This window comes from Onychostruthus taczanowskii, unplaced genomic scaffold, assembly GCF_017590055.1.
Source record: "Onychostruthus taczanowskii isolate IOZ18803 unplaced genomic scaffold, ASM1759005v1 scaffold37, whole genome shotgun sequence".
NCBI lineage: Eukaryota > Metazoa > Chordata > Aves > Passeriformes > Passeridae > Onychostruthus > Onychostruthus taczanowskii.
In genome coordinates, this window is record NW_024501126.1 from 10,359,647 (window position 1) to 10,381,731 (window position 22,085).

Below are 22,085 nucleotides of genomic sequence, written 5' to 3' on the forward strand. Positions count from 1 at the left end.
ATACATTAAAAAAAGCCTCTGAAGTCCTCACATTCTAAAACTGAGAGATTAATAGCATGTTATCATCACATATTTTTTAAAGGAAAAATAGTTACACTAATTTGAAAAAAATTGTGTATATGTGTGTATGTGTAAATTGATCACACACATGCAAACTTAAACAGAAATTACAGAGATGTAAATATAAATAGTAATTATATAGCATGTAATTACAATAAAATAGTAATTACAATAAATAGTAATAACATGCATATTTACATATGTTCACACACATAGATCCCAAACTTGTATATTGACTTCTAAATAACACAGGTTTATGGACTTCAGGATTATCTTCATCTACAATACAAATTAATGTTGAAGAATTAAAAGTAACTTGCATAAATTCCCCCAAATGAATAAAAGCTGCTAAATGAATAAAAAAAGTCTAGCTATTGGAACGCATCAAAGATCTGAAAATGAAATAACTTCTAGAAACTAGTTGGGAATGCAAATTGGAAAGATGAGTTCAAAAGACTTTTTTTATACTAGTAACAAAAAACACTAGAAGAATAAAATCACAGTTTCTAGCATATCACTGGGTGGGTTTAGTTATGAGTAACCCTTTTGAGAAAATAAAATGCATAAGTACTGCACAGATAGAATGGAGACAAGTGATTTTTTTTCATTTCAGTGTATTTTTCAAGGCATGAAATAATGAATCTTTGCTATCACTGCCAAACACTTCCCATAAGAAACCATCAGTAAGTGTATTGTGAGTTAATAAAGGCTCAGACTTCATTCTATTTGTTTATCTTTATGCAGACACAGCTTTATACCTGTTCCTTGGTCCAGCATTAAAATACCACAATAATAACAGAACAGGCTGCTCTTACATAACACTGTATCTGAAAGCAGATTCTCATCTAAATTAACCACTGAGGTATCACATCGACTCTGAGGTGTTCAATTCACTTTTAGTGGAGAGGAGAAGGGTTTTTGAATTGAAACACTTGATCTCCTTCATTTTGTTACACTTTGATTTTTCCTTACAGAACTGTTTCAGAGAATGCTAACTAGATTTCTTCAGATGCAACTAAACCAGGAGAAGTGCTTTAGCAGCACATCTGATTTATTCTGACTGCTAATAGGCACGTAGCCTCAGAGACCAGGCAAGAGCTAATCTAAAATAAGATTTCACAAATACATATGGCATCAGTTTCTCATCAGTTTCTCAGTTCCAGTTATTCAGCCTCTTAGATCAATTTGTATTGCACAGAAATATTTGTTAATGTGCACACCCTCAGTATACTCTTGATTTAGAAGTAAGTAAAGTCATGGAGTCACACTTCAGGTGAAGCAATCTAACCATGCAAACCTTCACAGATTTGGTTTCTACTCTCTTTGAGAAACTCTTCATTCACTTTTACCATGCTAACTTGGACACCAAGAGGTGCTCTTTGTATCTCTACTGGAGACTTAGTAAAACTATATGCAAATGCTATGCATACTTAAATACAGTGTCTTCTGGTCTCTGAAAAGCCCAAGTGTATACAGTCTCACAGATAAATGTATTAACAAACCAAGTATAAGGATACTTGGATGAATTTGAAGTGGAATAGTGTAATAAAATCAAGCCAGAGCTAGTTGTATGTTCACAATTATTCAGAAGTTAATGTTATAGGTAGCTACTAAACTACTGTGTTTGTGTTCATGTGGAAAGGTAAACAAATGTGAATGAAAGTTTGTGTATTTTTTCTTACAATGTTCTAGAAATCAGTTCAGGCCTATTTATTTGCTACCTAAACACAGACAAAGAGGTCACTTCCAGGAACAGACATTTCCCCCTGCTAGTCCATGACATTGAAATGCTGTAATGATATATTTCTGTAGCCCAGTTTGCAAATAATTTCTAGCTTGAGAGGAACTTGTAGGGTTCAACCTTGTGGAATCATTGAAGATTAATAGGTTACGGATGCAGAATGATTTTATTTTATTTTGTTGTTGTGATAAAAAAAAAAGCATATCCATTCAACTGGTATAGTCAATCACCTACCAGAGTTTACTATCCAGAATGCTGGCCAACCTCTGTACCTTTTTGTCTATAGTTTTTCCTTTTTCCAGGAAAACAGTTACCAGCAGTTACCAACAGTTACCGAACTGTGAGTTTCCATTAGCACTTTTCCTCAGAATTCTAGGAAATCAAGATAGGTCAAATTTGGCTATTTCAGAAATAAAAAAAAAATCAGAAATATTGTTATTTCATAATTCTCTCCTTCTTTGAAGACTTCCTTCTCTCTTCTTGTTTTAAAAGAATCTTAGTGCTTGTATAACTCATTGATGTGCGAGAAAAGAAACAGAACCAGTAAAAGGCAGCATGTGACGTAAGCAGCTGACTGGTCATTTTAGCATGAATGGAATGCCATTGCATCCAAAAATTTGCCATAGTGATTTTCTAATACAACTGTATCTGTCTCCCAAGAATCGCCTGATAATAGCAATTTAGTATCAAATAGTGGCAAAGTGTTCTCCTTTTACCTAAAAGAACACTTAGGATCTTAAATTTTAACTCATCCTCCCACCCTACCTCTCAAACTCTCATTCAGTGGAATGTAGCACTTAGAAGCTTAACTTCTTCACTATCTCACACAAGCACACTCAGTATTTCATAAGATATCCCCATACCAGCCTTTTGCCCCACTCTTGCCTGATTTGCTGAGCACTGAGGAAAGGCAGCCTGTGAAAGCTTGAAAGCTGCCGGTTAGAATGCCTTCCAAAAAAAAAAAAAAAAAAAAAAAAAAAAAAAGGCAAAGTGGGTACTTTTACCCTCCAATTACTCCTTTCAAAGTTAGCATCATTCAGGCTCATCTGCATGACAGGCAAATCACAATTCTGGATTTCTGGATACATTTGTATCATTTAGATGCAGCATAATTTTTTGTTGTTGAGCTAAGTGTCATTAAGGATTTAGATAGAGAATTACACAGTAGTGCACTCTTGCTATTTTAAATGTTAAAAAGTAAAAAAAAAAAAAAAGAACAGTCAGCTACAAAAGATAAAGGTCTAATTTCTCTGGACACCACAGCAGAGAGGTGAACATCAGACCTGTACCTTCTCTTCTTCCTTTACTAACTTACTGTGAGAGTTCCAGTCAAGAAAGTTTTGCAATGAAAGAATTTTGTCCCTCCAGTTAGGAAATAAAAATTAAGTTTTTCCCCTAACTGAAATCTCTGCTTATTCAGAGTACAACTAGCATTTCATGCTTTCCCTGTACATTTCAGAGCTTACATTTTGGGCACTCTCTTTTCTTAGTTAATGCTTTATAAAGAGCTGTAAAACATGTCTGTATGCTCTGAATACCACTTTGTATGTTTTGTCTTTTTTTTTTTTTTTTCCTTGTATTAAAAAAAGGATTATTCAATTGGGGGAACAAAATTGCATTTTTTATTTAAAAATATCTCAGTTTGGTTTTTCTCTTTTTTTTTTTTTTTTTTCTTAATATACAGTTTGCAAGAAAAAATTTTGTGAAGATATATCTCAAAGAAAAGCTGAAAATGAATATTGCAATTTGTCTCTCTGAAGACAATTTTTTAATTTTTAATGCGGCAGTTCCATAAAATACATCTGCTGAGAATGCAAATTTTTATGCATTATTTTTCATAGTTGTCTATACTATTGAATCTCAAATGGATTAACGTTTAACAAAAAACTTTAAAGAAATTTTAAAAAGGTGAAGTTTAATAAATGCAGGGATCCTTTTGCTCTGCCTAACCAAAGGAATTCTCAATACTGTCTGAAAACACTAACAAGTCAACAAAATATGATTTAATTTCACAGCACAGAAAGTTAAATAGGCACTTTGAATAAAAATCATATTTATGAACAACATTGTCTTCCAGATTATCTGAAATTATGACTACCTCACATTGGAATACTCTCAAAAGAAGTTCAGAAATGTCTACTGTGCCTATTAATTTCTTAAGTAGAATTTATTGGGAATACTCTTCTTATCAGAGAATCACAGAATTGTTAGGGTTGGAAGGGCCATCAGGAGGTCATCTAGTCTCAACTCTAAACTATCTCAGCACTAAAAATTTAGCATGGAGAGTTTCACTCATTTTGGAGCTGACAATTAACACATCTGGAAGTCTTTTACTGACTTAAAAATATCCTTATTTTCTTTTGATTTACATAAAGATGACTTTCACAAACCTTAAAGCAGACTACAGAGATGTCAGTATAACTGAGTTTTTCATACTACAGAAGAAATAATTTCAGATCTAAATTTTGATTCTTGAGCCAAATTTTATGGAAAAGTTTAATTGAAGGCAAAGAATAGACATTTTCTTTCATCTCTCCCAGAATAGTACATAAAGCATAAATAGTATGTGTATTTTGTGTCACAGTGAAATCTGTGGTCTAATATTTGCCAAAAAAATTTAAAATTTTTTTTCTACTTACTTGTCAATGACTTGAAAAAGAAAAGCCATAAAGGTGCTACAGCATTTGCAACTAGACTGAGTTCAAGTTGTGGGGAAAATACCAGCTAGAATCTTGAGGAGACAAACAAGAACCTGCTGCTGAAACTAAGCAAAATAATGGAGATCAAAAATAATGCCACTTAGCATGACAACTGTTACAGAGAGACAGTAATTTTTAAAGATCTTTAAATGGTAACGTAAAAATCAGAAAAAATATTCAGAGTGCGAATAGAAATTAGAAAATTAAAAAAAAATAAAAATAGAAATTTAGAAATTCTCCTTAGAAATTCACAGAAAAACACCAACAAGTTCAGTTATGTGTAGACTCCACAGCTAAATGTCAAAAAAACTATGCTAATTATAAAAGTAATAAAAGAGACAGAGGTATCGCCGTCATTTGACACAAAGAATGTATCCTGTGGAAGCAGTAACAGAATTAGTCTTTCTGCAATTGTAGACAATAAAAATGCTTTCAGAATGTGAAAAATAGAAACAAATCAATTGGAGAAAAAAGAAAATAGAGATAATAAATCTGCAATGAAAATATAATGTATACCTACAATAGAATGCCTGTGTGCTAGGATATGAAAATTCAGGTTTATTCACACAGGTTTATTCACACAACACAAAAGTCTTGTGGAATAGATATTTTAATGATTTGCCTCAAGTACAACCAGGAAAGTTTTTGGTCGTGTTTTTTTTTTTAAAACATTGTAGTGGTTTTGGTTTGCTAATTTGAAATTTTATTAATTTTGAGGTTTCCTGGTTAATGTACTAATGAGTGTGGTGGTTTTCAGCATCAACATCAAAATGGTTTATACAAAACATAAGCATAAATTCTCGATTATTCTAGTAAAATTTCATTGGTTTACCGTAATCCACTCTGTTTTACAACACAAAATATCATCCCAGATTATTCACATAATTCTTTGCAAAACATTACCATGTTTGATGTAGTTGAATAGTAATACCAGATTCTGATTACTGCAGAATTATGACTAACATTTATGTAAGAATGCTCAATATTGAGAAGATGAAAGAAAAATAAAACTTTCATGAATATAATACAAGTAAAAATTATTACATCAGCTACTTTTGATTTTGAAGATAATATTGATCTCTCTTCCATTATCTTTCCTCCTATGTAGAGAAAAAAATTCCTCTAAAGGTGAAGGAAATAATCAATTAAAATGGTTTCCATTAAAGACAAAGAAAACCAAAGAAAAAGAAAGATGGAGTTACACATTTTTGGAAACAGTTGGTAAAGGAAATGAATTCCTCATTAAGACAGTCTGTGGTGTAATAGGAGATAACTGAGTTAAAAGCTTTGATGATACTGAAATGAACCGCAACTCTAGCAGTAAAGCTTTGTGCCATAGTGAATTATCAAAGACAGTTGAAGAGGTTTTGTTCAGAGCCAGAGTATTCTTACTGGAAGCTCTATGCACTCATTGTAATAATTCACACAAACATGTATTGTTTGCATTGTCATGGATTTATGATATTACTCACAGAAATACTGCACTTTTGTCCTTGTGAAAAATCTGTTGGCAATTCCTCTATTAAAGGAAAGTCATAAACTAATTTCAACACAAGAGAAGTATTAAATAAAGAAAACACATTGCATAATGCAGCACCTCATAGAATAGGAATATCTGAACTACGAACAGGAAAAACCAAAGACTGGTATGTTTTTGAGCTTCAGTTCACTTTATAAGAAACTTGATAATTAACATATATCTAATATAATCTAGGAAACTACTGTTCCTTTGTGTTTAATTCTGTGAATTGTATAGACTGCTAATGTAGACATAAGAGAATACCATAAAGTGTGCAGTTGAACGAGGATATGTGAATACGTCTTTTTTTAGAATGGAAACTGCAATTTGCCAAAGAATGTATGTTAAAGCATTCAAGATTAAGAATGGCTCTTCTCTTACAACCAGCACGTGTGTGTGCATACTGTTTTCTTACTGTGAATGTCACAAGTGACCTACGAGTTGTATTTCATATCTTCTTCTCATTTCTTCTTAACTCCAATATATTTAACATACACTCAATGTTGTGATGATAACTTTGACAAACAGTATATGGTATTTGCACTCATTAAAAGACTGTTGAATAGCACAATTTTTTTTTCCTTACCCATTTCAGACATCTCTGGCACAGTAACAATGTATGGTCCATCTGTAAATTTTGGTGCATTGTCATTGATATCCTGCACTTTGATAATGAACTCAGATTCGGGCTCGAGTGGCTTGTTTGTCCGTCTGTCAATAGCTTGGGCATGAAGCACATAGTGTGTCTTCTGCTCTCGATCTAGGCTTTTGGTTGAATGGATGTCTCCAGTTGTGTCATCAATAATAAATATAGTCCCTGCCCCTTCTCCAGTAAGAATGTATTTGACTGATCCATCACCTTTGTCGGAATTGGAATGCAGCTGTAGAATAAAACGACATAAAATCATATAAAATTAATTACATATTTCATAAGATACGAAAACTATAACATTACTGTCAGCACCTTTCTATTTTGTTTTCACCTCTCCGAATTCTTGACATAATTCCTCGTATGCTCTTTCTGGCAACACAGTCACTTTGTTGGGGGTAATTTTCCACCCAGCATATTTAATTTATTAAACTGGGATTCCTTGGGTTATGCATCTATTCTAGAAAACTTCCTTAAGTCAAGAATATTCTAGTAACTGTGATGGTTTTTGTTTTATTTCGTTTTGGTTTTAGTCCTTTTTGTTGTTATTTTTCAGCACTCATTGCTTGAAACCCTGTCCTAACAACTAAACTGGATACATTCCCACTGAGAATTGTCCCACCTACATTTTCGTCTGTAGCCACAAGGACAACATCATTTACTGTCAAAGGAAACTGCACACTGTGTCAGTGGCAGATGTCTCTATCCCACAACAAACATTGGCATTTTCTTTGGATTTTGTTAGTTTATTTTTAGCTAGAAAGCTATCTAATTTGCTTGTATTTAAATTATTTATAGTTAAATGATGAAGTTTGACAGAGACTTTCAGCATTTTAATTGTTCATAACACCTTGTGCTATGAAATATATATTAAATATATTGTATTCTTTCTTTAGTACAGTAAAGTTGTAAACTGTTGGGGGAGTGGGGGGTGGGTGGAAGGAAAACCCAGTAAGTAGATTGGTATGTTAAAAGATAACATGAAATGGTTTACCCCTGCCTCACTGCTGCTAACCTAATTTTAAAGAATTGCCTGTTTATAACAAAAATGAACATTTGTTCTTTGATAAGAAAGGGAGATTTTTATATAAACTGAGAAGTTTTGTGGATTTGCATGTTTTTTTCCTTTGAAACAACTTTAAGAATATAATGTATTTATTGAGGAGCATAATAAGAACAAAGTGATAAAGCAGAAAGGAACAGCCTCAGGTATTGTGCAGTTATACTGTGATGTGAAATCAGAAAGGAAAACTTCCTTATTTTAAGAAGACACACATTTGTATCCTTATCCTACTGCCTACTGCCCTGAATATGTTTTAGTATCTGCAGTGTGTCATTATGAAATTTTGATACAGAATCTGAGTAAAGCATAAAGAGAATTACAAGTATTATTTTTAATTCATAGGAAGCAAGGTGTTACTTTCTTGTTTTCATTCTCAGTTCAAAAACCATAGAAGGTTGGATAGAAAGAAAATAAGACTTGTATGGGAGAAAACAACTTCTTTTTTTTAGTTAAAACACAAGATACAGAGGTAAGGATATTTTCTCACACACTAGGTGTATTTTTTTTTCTGGACCTTTGTTTTGCCTTTGAAATTATCTTCCTTGTTATTAGTAAAAGGAATAAACATATGGTGCTTGATGAGACTTTTCATCTTTTCTAGAAAACTCATGAAATTATGGTGTTGCACATAATTGATATCTTTTATGGTAGGGGCCTTGGAAGGGGCAAATTTAATAAATTGAAGTTTTTCAACTCATAAATTTCAGTACAGCTTCAGTCAATGCACTATCTACTTATCTGAGTCACATGAAGATCTGACTGAATAATGAACACAAAACTGGGTCACTACTGTGGACCCCTTTTATTTTCTTAATCAAAGAAAGAAATAAGTAGCAATAGGGTCTGTTTGTTTGGCAAGCTTTTATAGGGCAGCAGAACAGTCTTACACATTTCATTTACAGTAGTCATTGGCAAAATTAATTGCTTCCTATCCTTAGGAAAACACTGTATTAACAAAGGAATAATTCACTCTATATAAAACATCAAGAATCCAAACTTCCAACATGTCAAAGTGTTATTTTAAGTGTTTTATTTCTAAAAAAACAATAGTAGTGGGTATTCTGGTATTCTAGAATAGATTCTTTAATTTCTCAAAACCAATTAGAATTGTAGGATCCTTTTGGGATACAATGAGCCCTCAATGCTAGTGTTTGCCAATGTTAACAGTAAAATGACAAATTTGATGAGTTTATGATGCTATAAGGAGCTCAAAACTAATCCAAACAGAAAAAGATCTGAAAGCTTTCCACCATGCTTCTCTCCTTCTACCACTACAGGAGTATATGTAAAAGCATATTCAGGTATACCAAATAGAGATCCCAGCAAAAATCACTGCATCTATAAATGCAATTATGAACACATGAATCAATTAAAAAATTCTAGGTAACAAACACACATAATAAGGAATTTCTGTAGAATATAAAAAGTAAGGTTCTCCAAAACATCAAATATCTACATAGGCATGCCATTCCAATACCACACTGCAGAAAGGCACATTCACAAATTCATTATGATGGCACAAAATTCATGGACCATTCCAAAAATTAATGACATTAGCTGCTTTTTTATTGTGAATAAATCTCTCTTTGTACTTGTCATCAGTGAAGAAAATACAGATTTATTTTGAATCAGAGGGTTTTTACATCTAAAAGTGAGAAAAGTTACGAAACACAAAATATACTCAGCTGCTTTCATGGTCAACAAATTTTACGTTGTTCCTGCTGAACACTGTGTTACTCAATAAGCTTTAACTGACAAATAAAGGCAAGAGTATCATCAGAAGAAAACTATCTGTGTATTAATAACAACTGAAAGCTTTCCATTTACAACTGGGTATTTTAAACTGCAGTTGTAAAGCAACAACTGAAAAGAAGTAAAAGCTAAAAGAAGTTCCTGCTTCCTTACTTCCAGACATGTCTTACATTGTTTGAAATATAACACTTTGATTTTTGCATTTTAACATCTAATGCTGAATTTTAAACTCACAGAGGAGGATTCTGCATAGCAAAATGGCATTTTCTTTGTCAGTTGTTTATATCTCAGTTTTCCTGCAAAGCAAAGATTAAAGAACTGTTTGTCTTCTTTAATTCTTCCATCTTAGTACAAATTGGTCCAAGTAGAAAAATATCAAGACTTCTCTCAAATGCTTGTTTGCAATATGCGTTGTGCTAAGAGAGCCCCTGGGAATCCCTACTTCAGACAATGTTTACTAGATTAACTAGAGATTTATGTCCCTGAGCATGGTGCACTTCTCTCTTTTCTCTTTGTGCTATGAAATCATCTCCACAACAAGAGGTTTACTCCACAAAAACATTTCCAATTACAATTAATGTGATTCATCTCTTAGGTTGCAAATACATGGTTGCAAATACATGGTTTGGGAGAGTGTATCTCTGCAGCGCTGCCTATAATAGTTTCTAAAAGACATTGAGGGGGCAAAATCTAGCTGAACAATAGTGGCCTTTCTGCTTGGGACTGCTATAGTTATTTCTCTTTCAGATTAATTTGGCACAGAGGAGAATGTCATTAAGCAATGCAAATGCAAGCCAGCCCATGTTTTGTTCAGACCTAACTCGTGTGACCTGGGGAAGTCTTCTCAAAGCAGATCCCTAGAAAGGGTGTGGCCCAGTCATGACCCACTTGAGGGACTTCCCAGTGTCCCACTCCCAGGGAGCTCAGGGAGCTTCCTCACTTTGCTGATCTGTGACAGCAACATCTCCAATTCTCCAAACTGCAGTCAATGAAGACTTAGGAATTCCCTGTGGAAATGTGGACTCCATTCTAAGTGCTGGGCTGGCTTACTGCTGGTTTGGTTATGCTACAAGAATATATCTGTTTAATACTCTGAATCTGTCCACAACCAGAAGATGCCAGAAAGTATTCCATTTTCATCCCCTTTGGTCATTATTCCTGTCTTTATTTCTCTGATTTTTTTAGGGAAAGAAGAAGCTGAAAATGATAGCAAATGGGCATATCTGGAATATCCCCTTTTTCAACCCAGTGATCTACACTTCTTGACATATTTAATAACAAGTTGCATCCAGGAAGATTTATGATGGTTCTTCAGTCTTTAACTATTCCACATCAGTAGTGTATGGCTGATTTTGCAGAACAGTAACCAAGGTGTCCCTGTTTTGCTAAGACTCCAACATTTTTCTTCCATCAGTCCATTTAAAAGCTTATTTTCTTTTACAATTCCTGCAGAACCTGCAGAAGGGTTACATTAATCAAAGCCATGATTTGCAGATACATGCAAATATTTCAGTTAATAAGTATTCTTTATATTCTTATATTAATTTTGATACTATGCATCTTTAAATACTTTTTTTGATGCACCACCATACTAACTGCTGTAAAATGAATTTACAGATTGAAGGCTAATTACCCACCTAGTAAAGTGTTGTTACTGTTTGCAAATGAAAAATGATCAAGTGGCTAAAGCCTAATCACAACCACAAATATCAGGAGGCTGCTGCTTAGTCCCTGGCCTTATTCACTACTAGTCAACTTCATACATCTGCATTGTTTTAGCTGATGCTTAGACACTTCATACATCCAAATATTTATACATACCTACTTGCCAAGCAACTGACCACACAGGCAGAAAGTACTGGACAATAGGAAAGAGGCTCAATGGGAAAAAACCATACCAATAGGTACTACAAAACTAAAACTCAATTCAAAAATTGAGAAGAAAGCCAACATCCGAGTTCTCCTGGGAATGCGGAATGTTAACAACTCACAGTGATCACCATGCTCCCCTGCACTTGCCTGAGGAAAACAAGCTGCATCCAGGAAACCATGCATGACAAGAAGAGAAAAAAGCCTGGATAAGAGGGGCAATTGTAAAGCAGAAGAGTTGTCTGTTACTGATTTAACTGCATGACTGCTTCCTCCTGTTTGCTTTAGTTGAAAAATCAGCATTCTTGGAGTGTAGTGAGGATGGCATTTTAAGTGGACTGCTTATGACTTTTACAGTATTTTTAGTTGGACTACCAGTAAATTCTTAATATATGATCCGGATATATCTTATTCTAAAACCAAAAAATATTATGAAGAGATTGCCTTATACAAACTAAATTCAAATCCAAGGCTGATTTGAAAAAAATCAAGAAATGTTGCATTAATCTAACACATTTAATCAGAGTAGAAGTGGTTATGTACATAAACACTTAAAGTATTTTGAAATAACTGCAGATAATTAAAAATTATTGTTGCAAAATAATAAAAAATAATTTGTACAGAATTCCAAAAGCAAACCCTGAGCTATGGTAATGACACTACCATTATGTCTTGAATAAATATTGTGTTCTGTTCATAGAGCACCACATTCTTTCAAGAAAAGTAGCAGAATCTCCCCTTCTTAATTTTATTGTCACTGTCCATCAGTTTAACTTGACAAGAGGTACTCAGCACAACTCTACTGCAGTAAAGTCTACCAACGAGTGCCCAGTCCAGAGGAATGACAAAATTAGCTCAACATGAGGTATGAGCTTTAGCAAAACATAGAGGAATGTATTAAGTTATTTTGCTTTTGTTACACAGAACAGTTTATTGCCTCACTAAAAACATCAAAATGTAGAGAGATATATAAAGAATTAATGGCAGAACACTAACACACTGAGTAAAAATATTTTAATCTTCCTTCTAATAAGAACTGCAATCATACTGATTTCCTTTGACATTTATATAGACAAAACATTTAATTTAAAAGAAATGTTACAGCAACTTATTAGTAATAAAAACTGCATTTAAAATTTTTATTGATGATGCATACTGCAAAAGCAGAGTCTAGCTGATACTACTGAAATGTTCATTGTGTCTATGCAGTAAAAACACCGTCAGATTTGCTGCTGACTAGCTTCCCTTGGTCTGAGCGATAATATATATTTTAATGAAAGACACTGCTCTGGGCAATGTCACACATTTTGATGGAATTTTCAGAGGGAATCATTAGCCCAGGAGATAAGTGTACTATCCGTAGCAGTGTCCACAAATTGACAAAAAGTTATTCCACATCCTTGTCGAACAGAGGAAGAAAATAGAAAAGCGCAATTTCCCCCATCTGCTGAATGAGTTTTCTGAGATAGAAGAAAAATAATTGGATTGCAATCATCCAGGAAAAACACAACTGAAACAATATTAACTTCACACTATAACACTATAGTACACAAACATCTGTTCTTGCAAGATGTTTCTGCTTGCAAGTGGCTTCTCTGAAGTCTGCTCCTTTGCTGCAGCCATTAGGGAGACTGCAATGGCAGAAGTATGCAGGTGCCTAAGCAATCACATCTGAAACAACATCAGGCATACTAAAGCAGCCACAAGTGGTCAATATTAGCTTCTATTTTCTCTCTAAACAAAAGAAATCCAGGGAATGAAAAAGAAAAACAACAACAACAACAACAACAAAGTAATTCTAAAACAATACAATAAAATTTTATACATAAAAAGCCTGTCATTTTATTTTCAAAGAACACTATATATTTTTAAGAAAAATAGAATCCCAAATTGTTCTTTTAGTGCACTATGTGTCCATATTATGCATCTTCCATATGGAAGAAAAATAATTACACTCTGGTGAAGTTTTATCTGAGCTCTCTTCACAGCAGTAAGCTTTCGTTTCAGACATCTTTTACTTAGGCAAATGCTGTGATGGACATAGAATCTATTATATTTTTCCCAGGAACTAGGATTTACATTGTATATGGGTTTTAGAGGTTTTTAAGAGTTTCACAGACTTGAACAGAAGCAAATTACTAACAAATAAGAAAAAAAAAAAATCATATTTGGTCTTCAGTTTTCAGTGCCTCTTCACAATTACTGTCACTAAATCTCACTTTAAAATCAATAAATCTGTAATTGTGGTGATAACTTAGATTCCTAGATCCATTCAGGAGGACCATAAATTTGACAGTTTGAATCCAAGTGCCTTGATGATACATTGCCACTCAAATAAGCCTTGACCTGACATCATCACCATTGTAAGAAGAATGTTTTCCTTCTGTTTGTGTTACTAAATCACAATAAGGTGGTGATATGCCAGCATAAAGCACTTCTAAATATCTCACCATTCCTACAGATGGGCACAAGCAGTAATGGGAAATAGAAGCTTTCCAGTTCATGGACGTACTCTTGGGCACAGGTCCTGCAAACCTCTCACTCACATAGACTACTGAAGCTCTTCTTTGCCTGTAAATGCCTCAGCATTCACCTACACAGTCACAGATGCATTAAACCTCAAAGAAGCCAAAAGCTGTCCTAGGTACCAATATCATAACTTGCATTACCTGCTCAAGTCAGCCTGCTTTCACATGAAAGGATGTTTGCTTAAGATATTGAAGAGGTCAAGGTCAGAAAAACAGTAAGTGCATATATTCCCTGAAAAAACACAAGAGATGCAAGAGTTTGGGGCTTGGAACGTCACTGATGCAGTGAAAAGCTATTGTTTGCTGAAAAACATTGCACATTGTGACAATAATGGAGTAAAAGCATGTGTAAAAACAGTGTGTTTCCACACACTGTTTCTGCAGACTTTCTACAGGTGATTTTGACCTTCATTTCCGATGCTTCTCTGGTCAAGTTACTTTCATTGCATTTTTTTTTTTGTTTGTTTGTTTTTCCCATGTGTACAAAGAGAAAATCAAACTCTTCTTTTTCTGTCCATTTCCAGTACAGAAGGCAAAAAGGGAAAATAATTCCTTGTAATAGGGTCTTCCAAAAAGAAAAGATGCACATCTGTTACTGAACAGGAATGCCAACCTAAGGATTATTTAGGATTTCTCAACATGTGAAAAAGCTATTAGCTCTCTAAAACTCTGATCAATGAATTTTATACTATGTGTAATCTCCATGCATAGAGTTTCTCCTGATATTGAGAGTGATAGAAATAGCTCCCTGCAGTACATAGCTGTAAGTGTAATACCACTCAAACTCTTTTTGAAAGTACCATTTATTTGTTTGCTTGTTTGTTTGACAGTGCTACAGCTAATACTGTTTACTCTATGAAAGATCTGAAGACAGCACATTAATTTTTAAGCTCTGGGAAAACAACTCTGCTGTGTACTCATATGATATTCAAAATTACTTCTTTTTACTTTGCTCTTCCTAAGAAATACTGTGAAGAGAAAAAATAAATGTGTGATTTTCTGATGTAGTGTTTGTGAGCCATGTGAAATAAGCTAGAGGAATTTTTTTTTGCCAGGGACCTGATTGCTTACTCAATTACAGAGTTTGATTAGGAAAAAAATATTATGTGGAAAAGATCAAGGAGAGATAATTAATTTACCAGCTTCCTTTTATCCCATTCTTCCACAAAACGTTCACACATTTTTGAGTTTGATGTCTTTGAAGCTAATTTGCTGAGAAATTTTTAAGATTGCGTAAAGAAAACAGGTTAGCTACTGTCCAATGGCTTCTATTTCAGGTGAAAAAGTTACCTCATTCTGAAAAAACTGAAAAGAATGTACTACCATCTGTCATCAAGGACTGCATATATCATTGTTTAAAAAGGATTTAATCTCCATATTTTTGTGAACTCCCTATCAAAGCATAATAATTCATTTTCCAGGTAAAATAAATACATGTTTTATTATTATTGAGATTATTTTTTTTCTTTTGGTCACTTTATTTATTAAGACTTCTTTGTTATATACTTTTGAAATATTAGGAAGTAGTATCATAACATTGAAAATCAAAATATTGACTTATCGGGGCATTGATTCACTCCTTATGCAGTATTAAACCCTTAAAATTATGTTCTGGTTTTGCATGTGGAATGTGATTTCATCTTTTTCATATGGTCTACATCACTTCTTGTTGTGTGAAATTTATATTTGTAAAAAAACTGCTTCTGTATAAAGTTTCCATTACAACTGTCACAGCTGATCACCCTTCTTCTGAATCTCTCTTAGAAGAGAGTACAATTTTCTTTTCTGTTTACAGACATTTTCCTTCTTCCTCTAATTCAGAACTCTTCTTGTTTGCTAGAAACAAAAAGTACTACATGACACAGTAAAAAATCTCCACAACATCACATTGAGGGAACGTTTCCATAAATTTGAAAGATCACCTGTGCCTCAAAATCCATTGATAATGAAAAAATTTCAGCTCTGAACATCTTTGAATATCTTTGAACACCTTTGTTGTGTAAGTCAGAGGGCTCATGTTCAGAAGCTTACCACCAACCCTCTCCACAGATATGTCATGTAATGACTGCAATAACAAAGATGATTTTACTTTCACAAGTAGGAATAAAAAAATAGAAACATCAATGCCAGTGAATGGGAAAGTAAACAACTTTCCTTAATTTTACCATGATTTTTGTGAGCTGTTACAAAAACTTTTTGGAGCCTATATGAATATAAACTGGGGAAATTTAAGAATATTTTCTCTGTATTTCCTTACTTCACACAAGCATCCCCAACAATAAATACAATTTCTCAGCTCAAGGTTTATAATGAAGTAATTGTTACCTATTAGCGTAGTTTTTTCAAAGTGGTACTGTGCTACTGCTTCTTTTATCTTTCTAGATTTACCATGACCCACTGCAGTTCATAAAAACCTGAACTGCCACTAATGCAAGTTTTTGATTTTAAGACATAACAAACCCCTCATTTCACACTTACTTCAGTGCAACTTTCAGACTAGGAAAACACAAGTTCTGAAAATGTTTATAAAACAGTTTTATATCACAATTAATGACTGACTGGTGTTTTGAAGCAGCACTCGTGTAGAGGCCTGGTGTAATGTGCAATGTTTTGCTGCATTTTGCACCTGACAATATACTTGGAAGTGCTGCATGGTATATTTTCAGCCCAGTACGGACAATTTCCATTTTTTCATGGACAACTGCCATTCTTCATTGTGACTGACAACACACAGTTTAACAATGAGAACAAGAAAATATGCTATACTTTTGAAATAGCAACCAAAGAGTCCAAGCCATCCAAATTTCTAGAGACTTACAGTTAAATTTGGAATATACTTAATTTGTCCTGTATTTAATCCATGAAATAGATGTTTTTAAAAACAGCTGTAGTATATTTTTCTATAATGGGATGTACAAGAAGGATCTGCAGGTGACATCATGATGTAAAATCGTGTAGCATTTGGTATTCTAGTATTGCTCTACTAAAAGCAGTAACATTTACATTAACATTGTCCCATATGTTAAACAACATGGAAAGTGTGCAGAAGAATTTATCTTACATAGCTTTAGATAAATTGATATTTTAAAATGAAATAATACCTTCTCCTCAAAGTTCTACTTTACTCACTCAAAAATATTTATGTGCTTTGCTGTCTGTTGTAAAGTCTCATATGTTTCATGCTTGAACTTGCTTTCCTTTTTCTGTAGGAAAGATACATCTGGACCATGGAATTATCTTTAATACAAGAAAAATCTGGTTGAGAGCCACTTTCTTCCAGTTACCCTTTGACAGTATTTAACAGAAAACATTTCAACAGAGCAAGACACAGGCTTATTAATTTACTAAAATGAACAGCAATGTAATCTGCATGTTACTTTTAATACCAAACCTGATGTTTCTGATTAAGAAAGAAATATGCTATGTTCACTATCATCTAATTCCAATAGGAAGCACAAATGTTCTCTTTCTGTACATGTAAAAAATCCTAGACATAATGTTTTGTTCAGTACTGTCACTTACTAAAGCAAGGGATGAAAAGAAATCTGTTAAAATTTGATCATTCTCCAGGACCAGTATTCCAACTATATTATAACCAGAATCATACTATTCACCCTTCAAGGCAATATATTCCTCTCCTTAGTGTTTCCTATGGATATGCTGGTACATCAATATAGATGTAATTTATCATGAACATTTTGATGATTTCTCTTTTCAGAGATGCTCTGACACCTTCTCCCTTCTCAAAAAATGCTCAGGCAGAATAGGATTGCAATCCCTAAAGCTATTGGCTGCCAATAAACTGTTAGGTACAAGTGATTCTTTAAAATACTATGTGTAAAATGACAGGGAAAGTAATATAAAAATAGTTCATTCTGGAAGGCCACTAAAATGACCATTTATAGATGTTCACTGCACTTTTTTACTACACATCCAATTACTACACATTCTTGCTAGCAGTACAAGAGAGTGTCAATACAGAGCACAAACAGTCTTCTTTGGATGTATAGTTTATTCACTAACACATTTTCTGTAACAGACTGTTTTCTTTACATTTAAGTGCCTCAGGAGGAAGTGCCCATATGTCCCAGCAGAAGATCCAGGCCTATGATTCTGATGTTTCAATGTCTTTTTTTTCCTAACCTAATACTGTGAGGTCCAAAAATATTTATTCTTTTTAGGAAAAAATGAAAATAATAAAAACATATTGCTTGATATTTCAAACACCCACTAAATACAAGTTTTCACTTAGTCAGCCTAAAGTGAGTAAATATTACTCATATTGCTAAAATCCTATGTATTCCATGTAAGGAATAATCTAGCAGGTTGCTATGTTCAGTGGTGCTATATAGTCCTAACATAAGAATTCAGGGCAACAAAGATGATTACTATTTAGGCAGCAGAAATAAAAAATCTTATTTTATTTTTCAACTTCCCCCCCCCCCCCAAAATATAATTTTCAAATTACATAATCAACTGGAAATATGTTCCTTCTGGCCCAAACAATGTTGTGCTCTTAGAGCTAAAGAAAACCCAGACGAATGTTGGAAACATAGTAAATATCACAATCTCTGAAGACATGCCCAAGAAAACTCTGGGTAAAACCAGGATTGACTCGTGCTTCCCAACTCTTCTGTCAATATAAATAAAATTTTTGTTCAGACTCAAATTCACATCTTGGAGAATTTCACATATGTGCGGGAGGAGCAAAGTACAGAATAAGTATTTAACATCACAACAATACTGACAGTAGGAGTAAAACAAGAAAGATTGTATCAAAACAGTTCCTCTGTAAATGCCAATGAAGTATATATTTTCCTTTCCTAAGGATAAATTCCTGACTTGATCTAACTTGTAGAGAAAAAAAAAAATCTGCATTCTGAAGAACAGACATTTATCATTTCCTTTAGAGTTTAGTAACACTAGCACTGAAGTAGTTTTACTTGGGAGTAACTTTTTCATCTATCTGGCTCACAACTAATTCTAAAAGAAATTATACTAAAAATACTGCGTATGTCTTCTATGACTTTTCATAATGGGTAGGAGATTGGCTTCAAAACTACATTTTCTTTCATTACTTAATGCCTGACTTTTTGTACAATGCATAAAATCAGAAAAAAAATTACGTATTTTAAATATTTTATATATATATATAATCATCAAATAGATGCACTTAAAAAATCATACTAAGAACTTATTCATACAAATATCCTGTGGTCTGAATTCCAAAAGTCCTTTTGGCTTACATACAGGAGAAGAGTTGTTTCCTCTTTAGACCTAGGTTTAGATTCAAATTGTGTGAACATAAACAAAAAGAGATAATGAATTCTAATTAGGCCTATTGAGCCACCAGTGATGTTCCTTCAGCTTCCAACAACATCTGCAGACATTACATAGTTAAAATACTACTTAGGCAATACCTAGTACAAGTCTCCAAAGTAAATATTAAATGGTTATTATTTAATGAATTGCTTGCTCAGGCTCAGCTGTCTGTGTAAGGTCAGGGCAGGAGCAGTGAGCACTCAGGCAAGCTGCAGAGTACTCAGTGGTACAGGAGATCAAAGGGAGAAACTCTATGAAGACTTCAGATTTTTCATAGCGGATTTACTTTTTTTTTTTTGTTTGTTTGTTTTTTGTTTGTTTGTTTGTTTGTTTGTTTGTTTTTTTAATTTTATAAACTGGAGGTAGATTGTTGTATTGAAGCTTTACTCCAAAGAGGGAAATCCCACTCCTCAGCCCAGAATATCACATCCTTATCTGATCAAGGTCTTTTCCCTGGGCAATCTTGCATCCCACTATCTTTTAAAAAGTTTCACCATGCCTCTTCACTTTCCCTTTTTATGCTATGTTCTTGTGTGCATCCTAGCCTGTAACACTCTCCTTTGCATGCTCCATGTGCACTGCCATTCCTACAATCCCACCTCCTGCAGCATTCACACTGAATGCACTTACAAACTGTCATGTCAAGGACATTTGGAAATTTAAACATAAGATTTTGCCATTTAATTTTTTTGCTGAATGATATGGTGAATTTTAGAAGGATGACTGGGTGCAAAACTCTGCACCGAATAGAGAGTTATAGAAACATATGTATGTTTTCAAATAGAAAAAAGTCAAAAACTAAAGCTGTGGAATTTTCATTAGTGTAAGTAATTCAAAGTTAAGGAGCCCTCTGTTTCAGGATCGTCTGTGTTTCAGCCTTTCCTAAACAAATCCAAAGGCTCCATGGGCAGGCAAAAAATGCATTTTCAGTTTAAAAATACAACCTGTCCATTCCCACCAAAATATCCACATTTAGTTCTGTGAAGACAGGTGTACACATATTTTTATATACAGCACACATACAATCTCAGTGAAGTTGAGAAAGACAGCTTAGATATAGAAGTATTTTAGAATACTTCACTTCCATTTTGTGGATTTTTTTGGAATGGGGAATTAAGACATTTTCCACAATTCTACATAAATTTCTAATATAAAGAAGAAAGCTTCCAGCAGTCATCTTAAAGCATATCATATGGCTGTGATAACAGCTCTGCAGAAAAACACCAAGGACACAGTTCAGTAAAGCATGTTTGCCTGCCATTTATTTCCGCTCTGGAAGTGCTACTTTCAGTATCATGCTGTTATTCAAATTAGCATGTGAGGGGAATAGTTGCTTGCAAAATTCTGAAAATGCTCAAGGACAAGTGAAGTCTTGTGAAAGCATAATTGAATTAATGATAACAATCCAGAAAGTGGTTTCACAGCCCACAGTTGGGATTAGTACACCTAGTTTCTGATTAATTCCGTTTGTAACTTACAGCAGTACTGTTGTTGCTCTACCTGTCTGTGTAGTTTTACCTCTTACACTACATGCACCTCGTGCTTTGTTTTGTGAGATTTTAAATTATTTTCCTTCTCATGTAAATAATTATTTTTCAAGTTCTATTTGATATTAATATTTGTTCCAGGGAAAATTGAAGGCCTGTGAAATAGAAACTAATTTCTACTTGATATTAAATCAATAAATTTCTTTCTAGAATATATGAATTTTTCCCACTTTCTCCTGACCCACCACTAGCACAGCGTACTGTATGTGAATGCATCTAACAAAAGATTTCTCAGTTGGCCTTCAATGTCAGTTCCAGTATGCATTTAATAAGCAATAAAAGATTTTTTTCCAGACTAGTCTGATCATGAAAAATATCAATTCCGGACAATCCTCTCCAATAATAATGACAATATTGACAGTAAAAATATCATTCTTAATGGTAGAGGAATAATTTTTTTCACAGCTCTCTTCCCCTGACTCATGCAAAGGAGGAGAGAGATGATATTTCAAAACTTGGCTGGTGAGATATCTGGGCTAGATTATCAGAAATACCCCTTACTAACCAAGTATTTAAAATAACTATTTTTTTGACACACTTATGAAGGATTTCTCCAAGGAGCCTCTGCATGGAAGAGGCACCTCTCTGTGCAAAAGACACATTGGCTCAGGGGCTCCAGAAAAAAAAATCAAGTGGGCCTTGGAATGTCCAGCATTAATGTTACCATACCAGGAAATCTTGTGACATTTTCTGATGTCTTAATAATAACTATACACCTAAAAATCATGCTAAGATAGATAGAAGTTTCAATCTGATTAGTTCTGGATACGATTTCATTTCAGTTTGTGATGATTCTACTTATTCCCCTCAAACATCCCCAACTTGACAATGTAGTTTGAGTAGTTAATATACAAGTAACTCTTGCTTTTGGGAAATTGCCTTAGACATAACAAACAAAAAAACAAAAAAAAAAAAAAATCACAAAAAAAAACCCCCAAGCAATCAAAAGAAGAAAAAAACACCAAACAATAGAACAAAAAAGCAGAAAAATCCCAGCAGAACCCCACACCTCCAAAAAAAATCCCCACAAACACACACACAAAAATGAAAATGAGAGAAAATGAATGAACAAATGAATAAAGAAATGAACAAGATGATGCAAAAGATTACTGATTAAATGAGACAGAGTCAAAAAAACTCTGTTAGAAAAGGCTTAGTCCTAGCTGAACTCATAGCAGGCTATAATTATGGAATCAATGATATTTTGATGTTTCTTCCTGACCTAAAATTCTGTTGCTTTCTAATTTTTAGAAAGCATTTTGGATATTTCATGTATAAATCACCTGCTTTCAATCTGTTATCCTTCCTTGATTAGGGAAAGGTAAAGGTTCAATTC

The 22,085-nt window shown here is 33.7% G+C and overlaps 1 protein-coding gene across 3 annotated transcripts in view; it reads right to left on the reverse strand.

Annotated features, from left to right (window-relative positions):
- The window catches only part of CDH18 (cadherin 18), a 160,001-nt gene that overhangs the window by 119,481 nt on the left and 18,435 nt on the right, over window positions 1-22,085 (reverse strand). For all 3 annotated transcript variants that reach the window (XM_041411709.1, XM_041411708.1, XM_041411710.1), the window contains exon 2: window positions 6,606-6,900. In XM_041411709.1, the coding sequence (XP_041267643.1) occupies window positions 6,606-6,900 (295 nt within the window). The remainder of the gene's footprint in view (window positions 1-6,605; window positions 6,901-22,085) is intronic.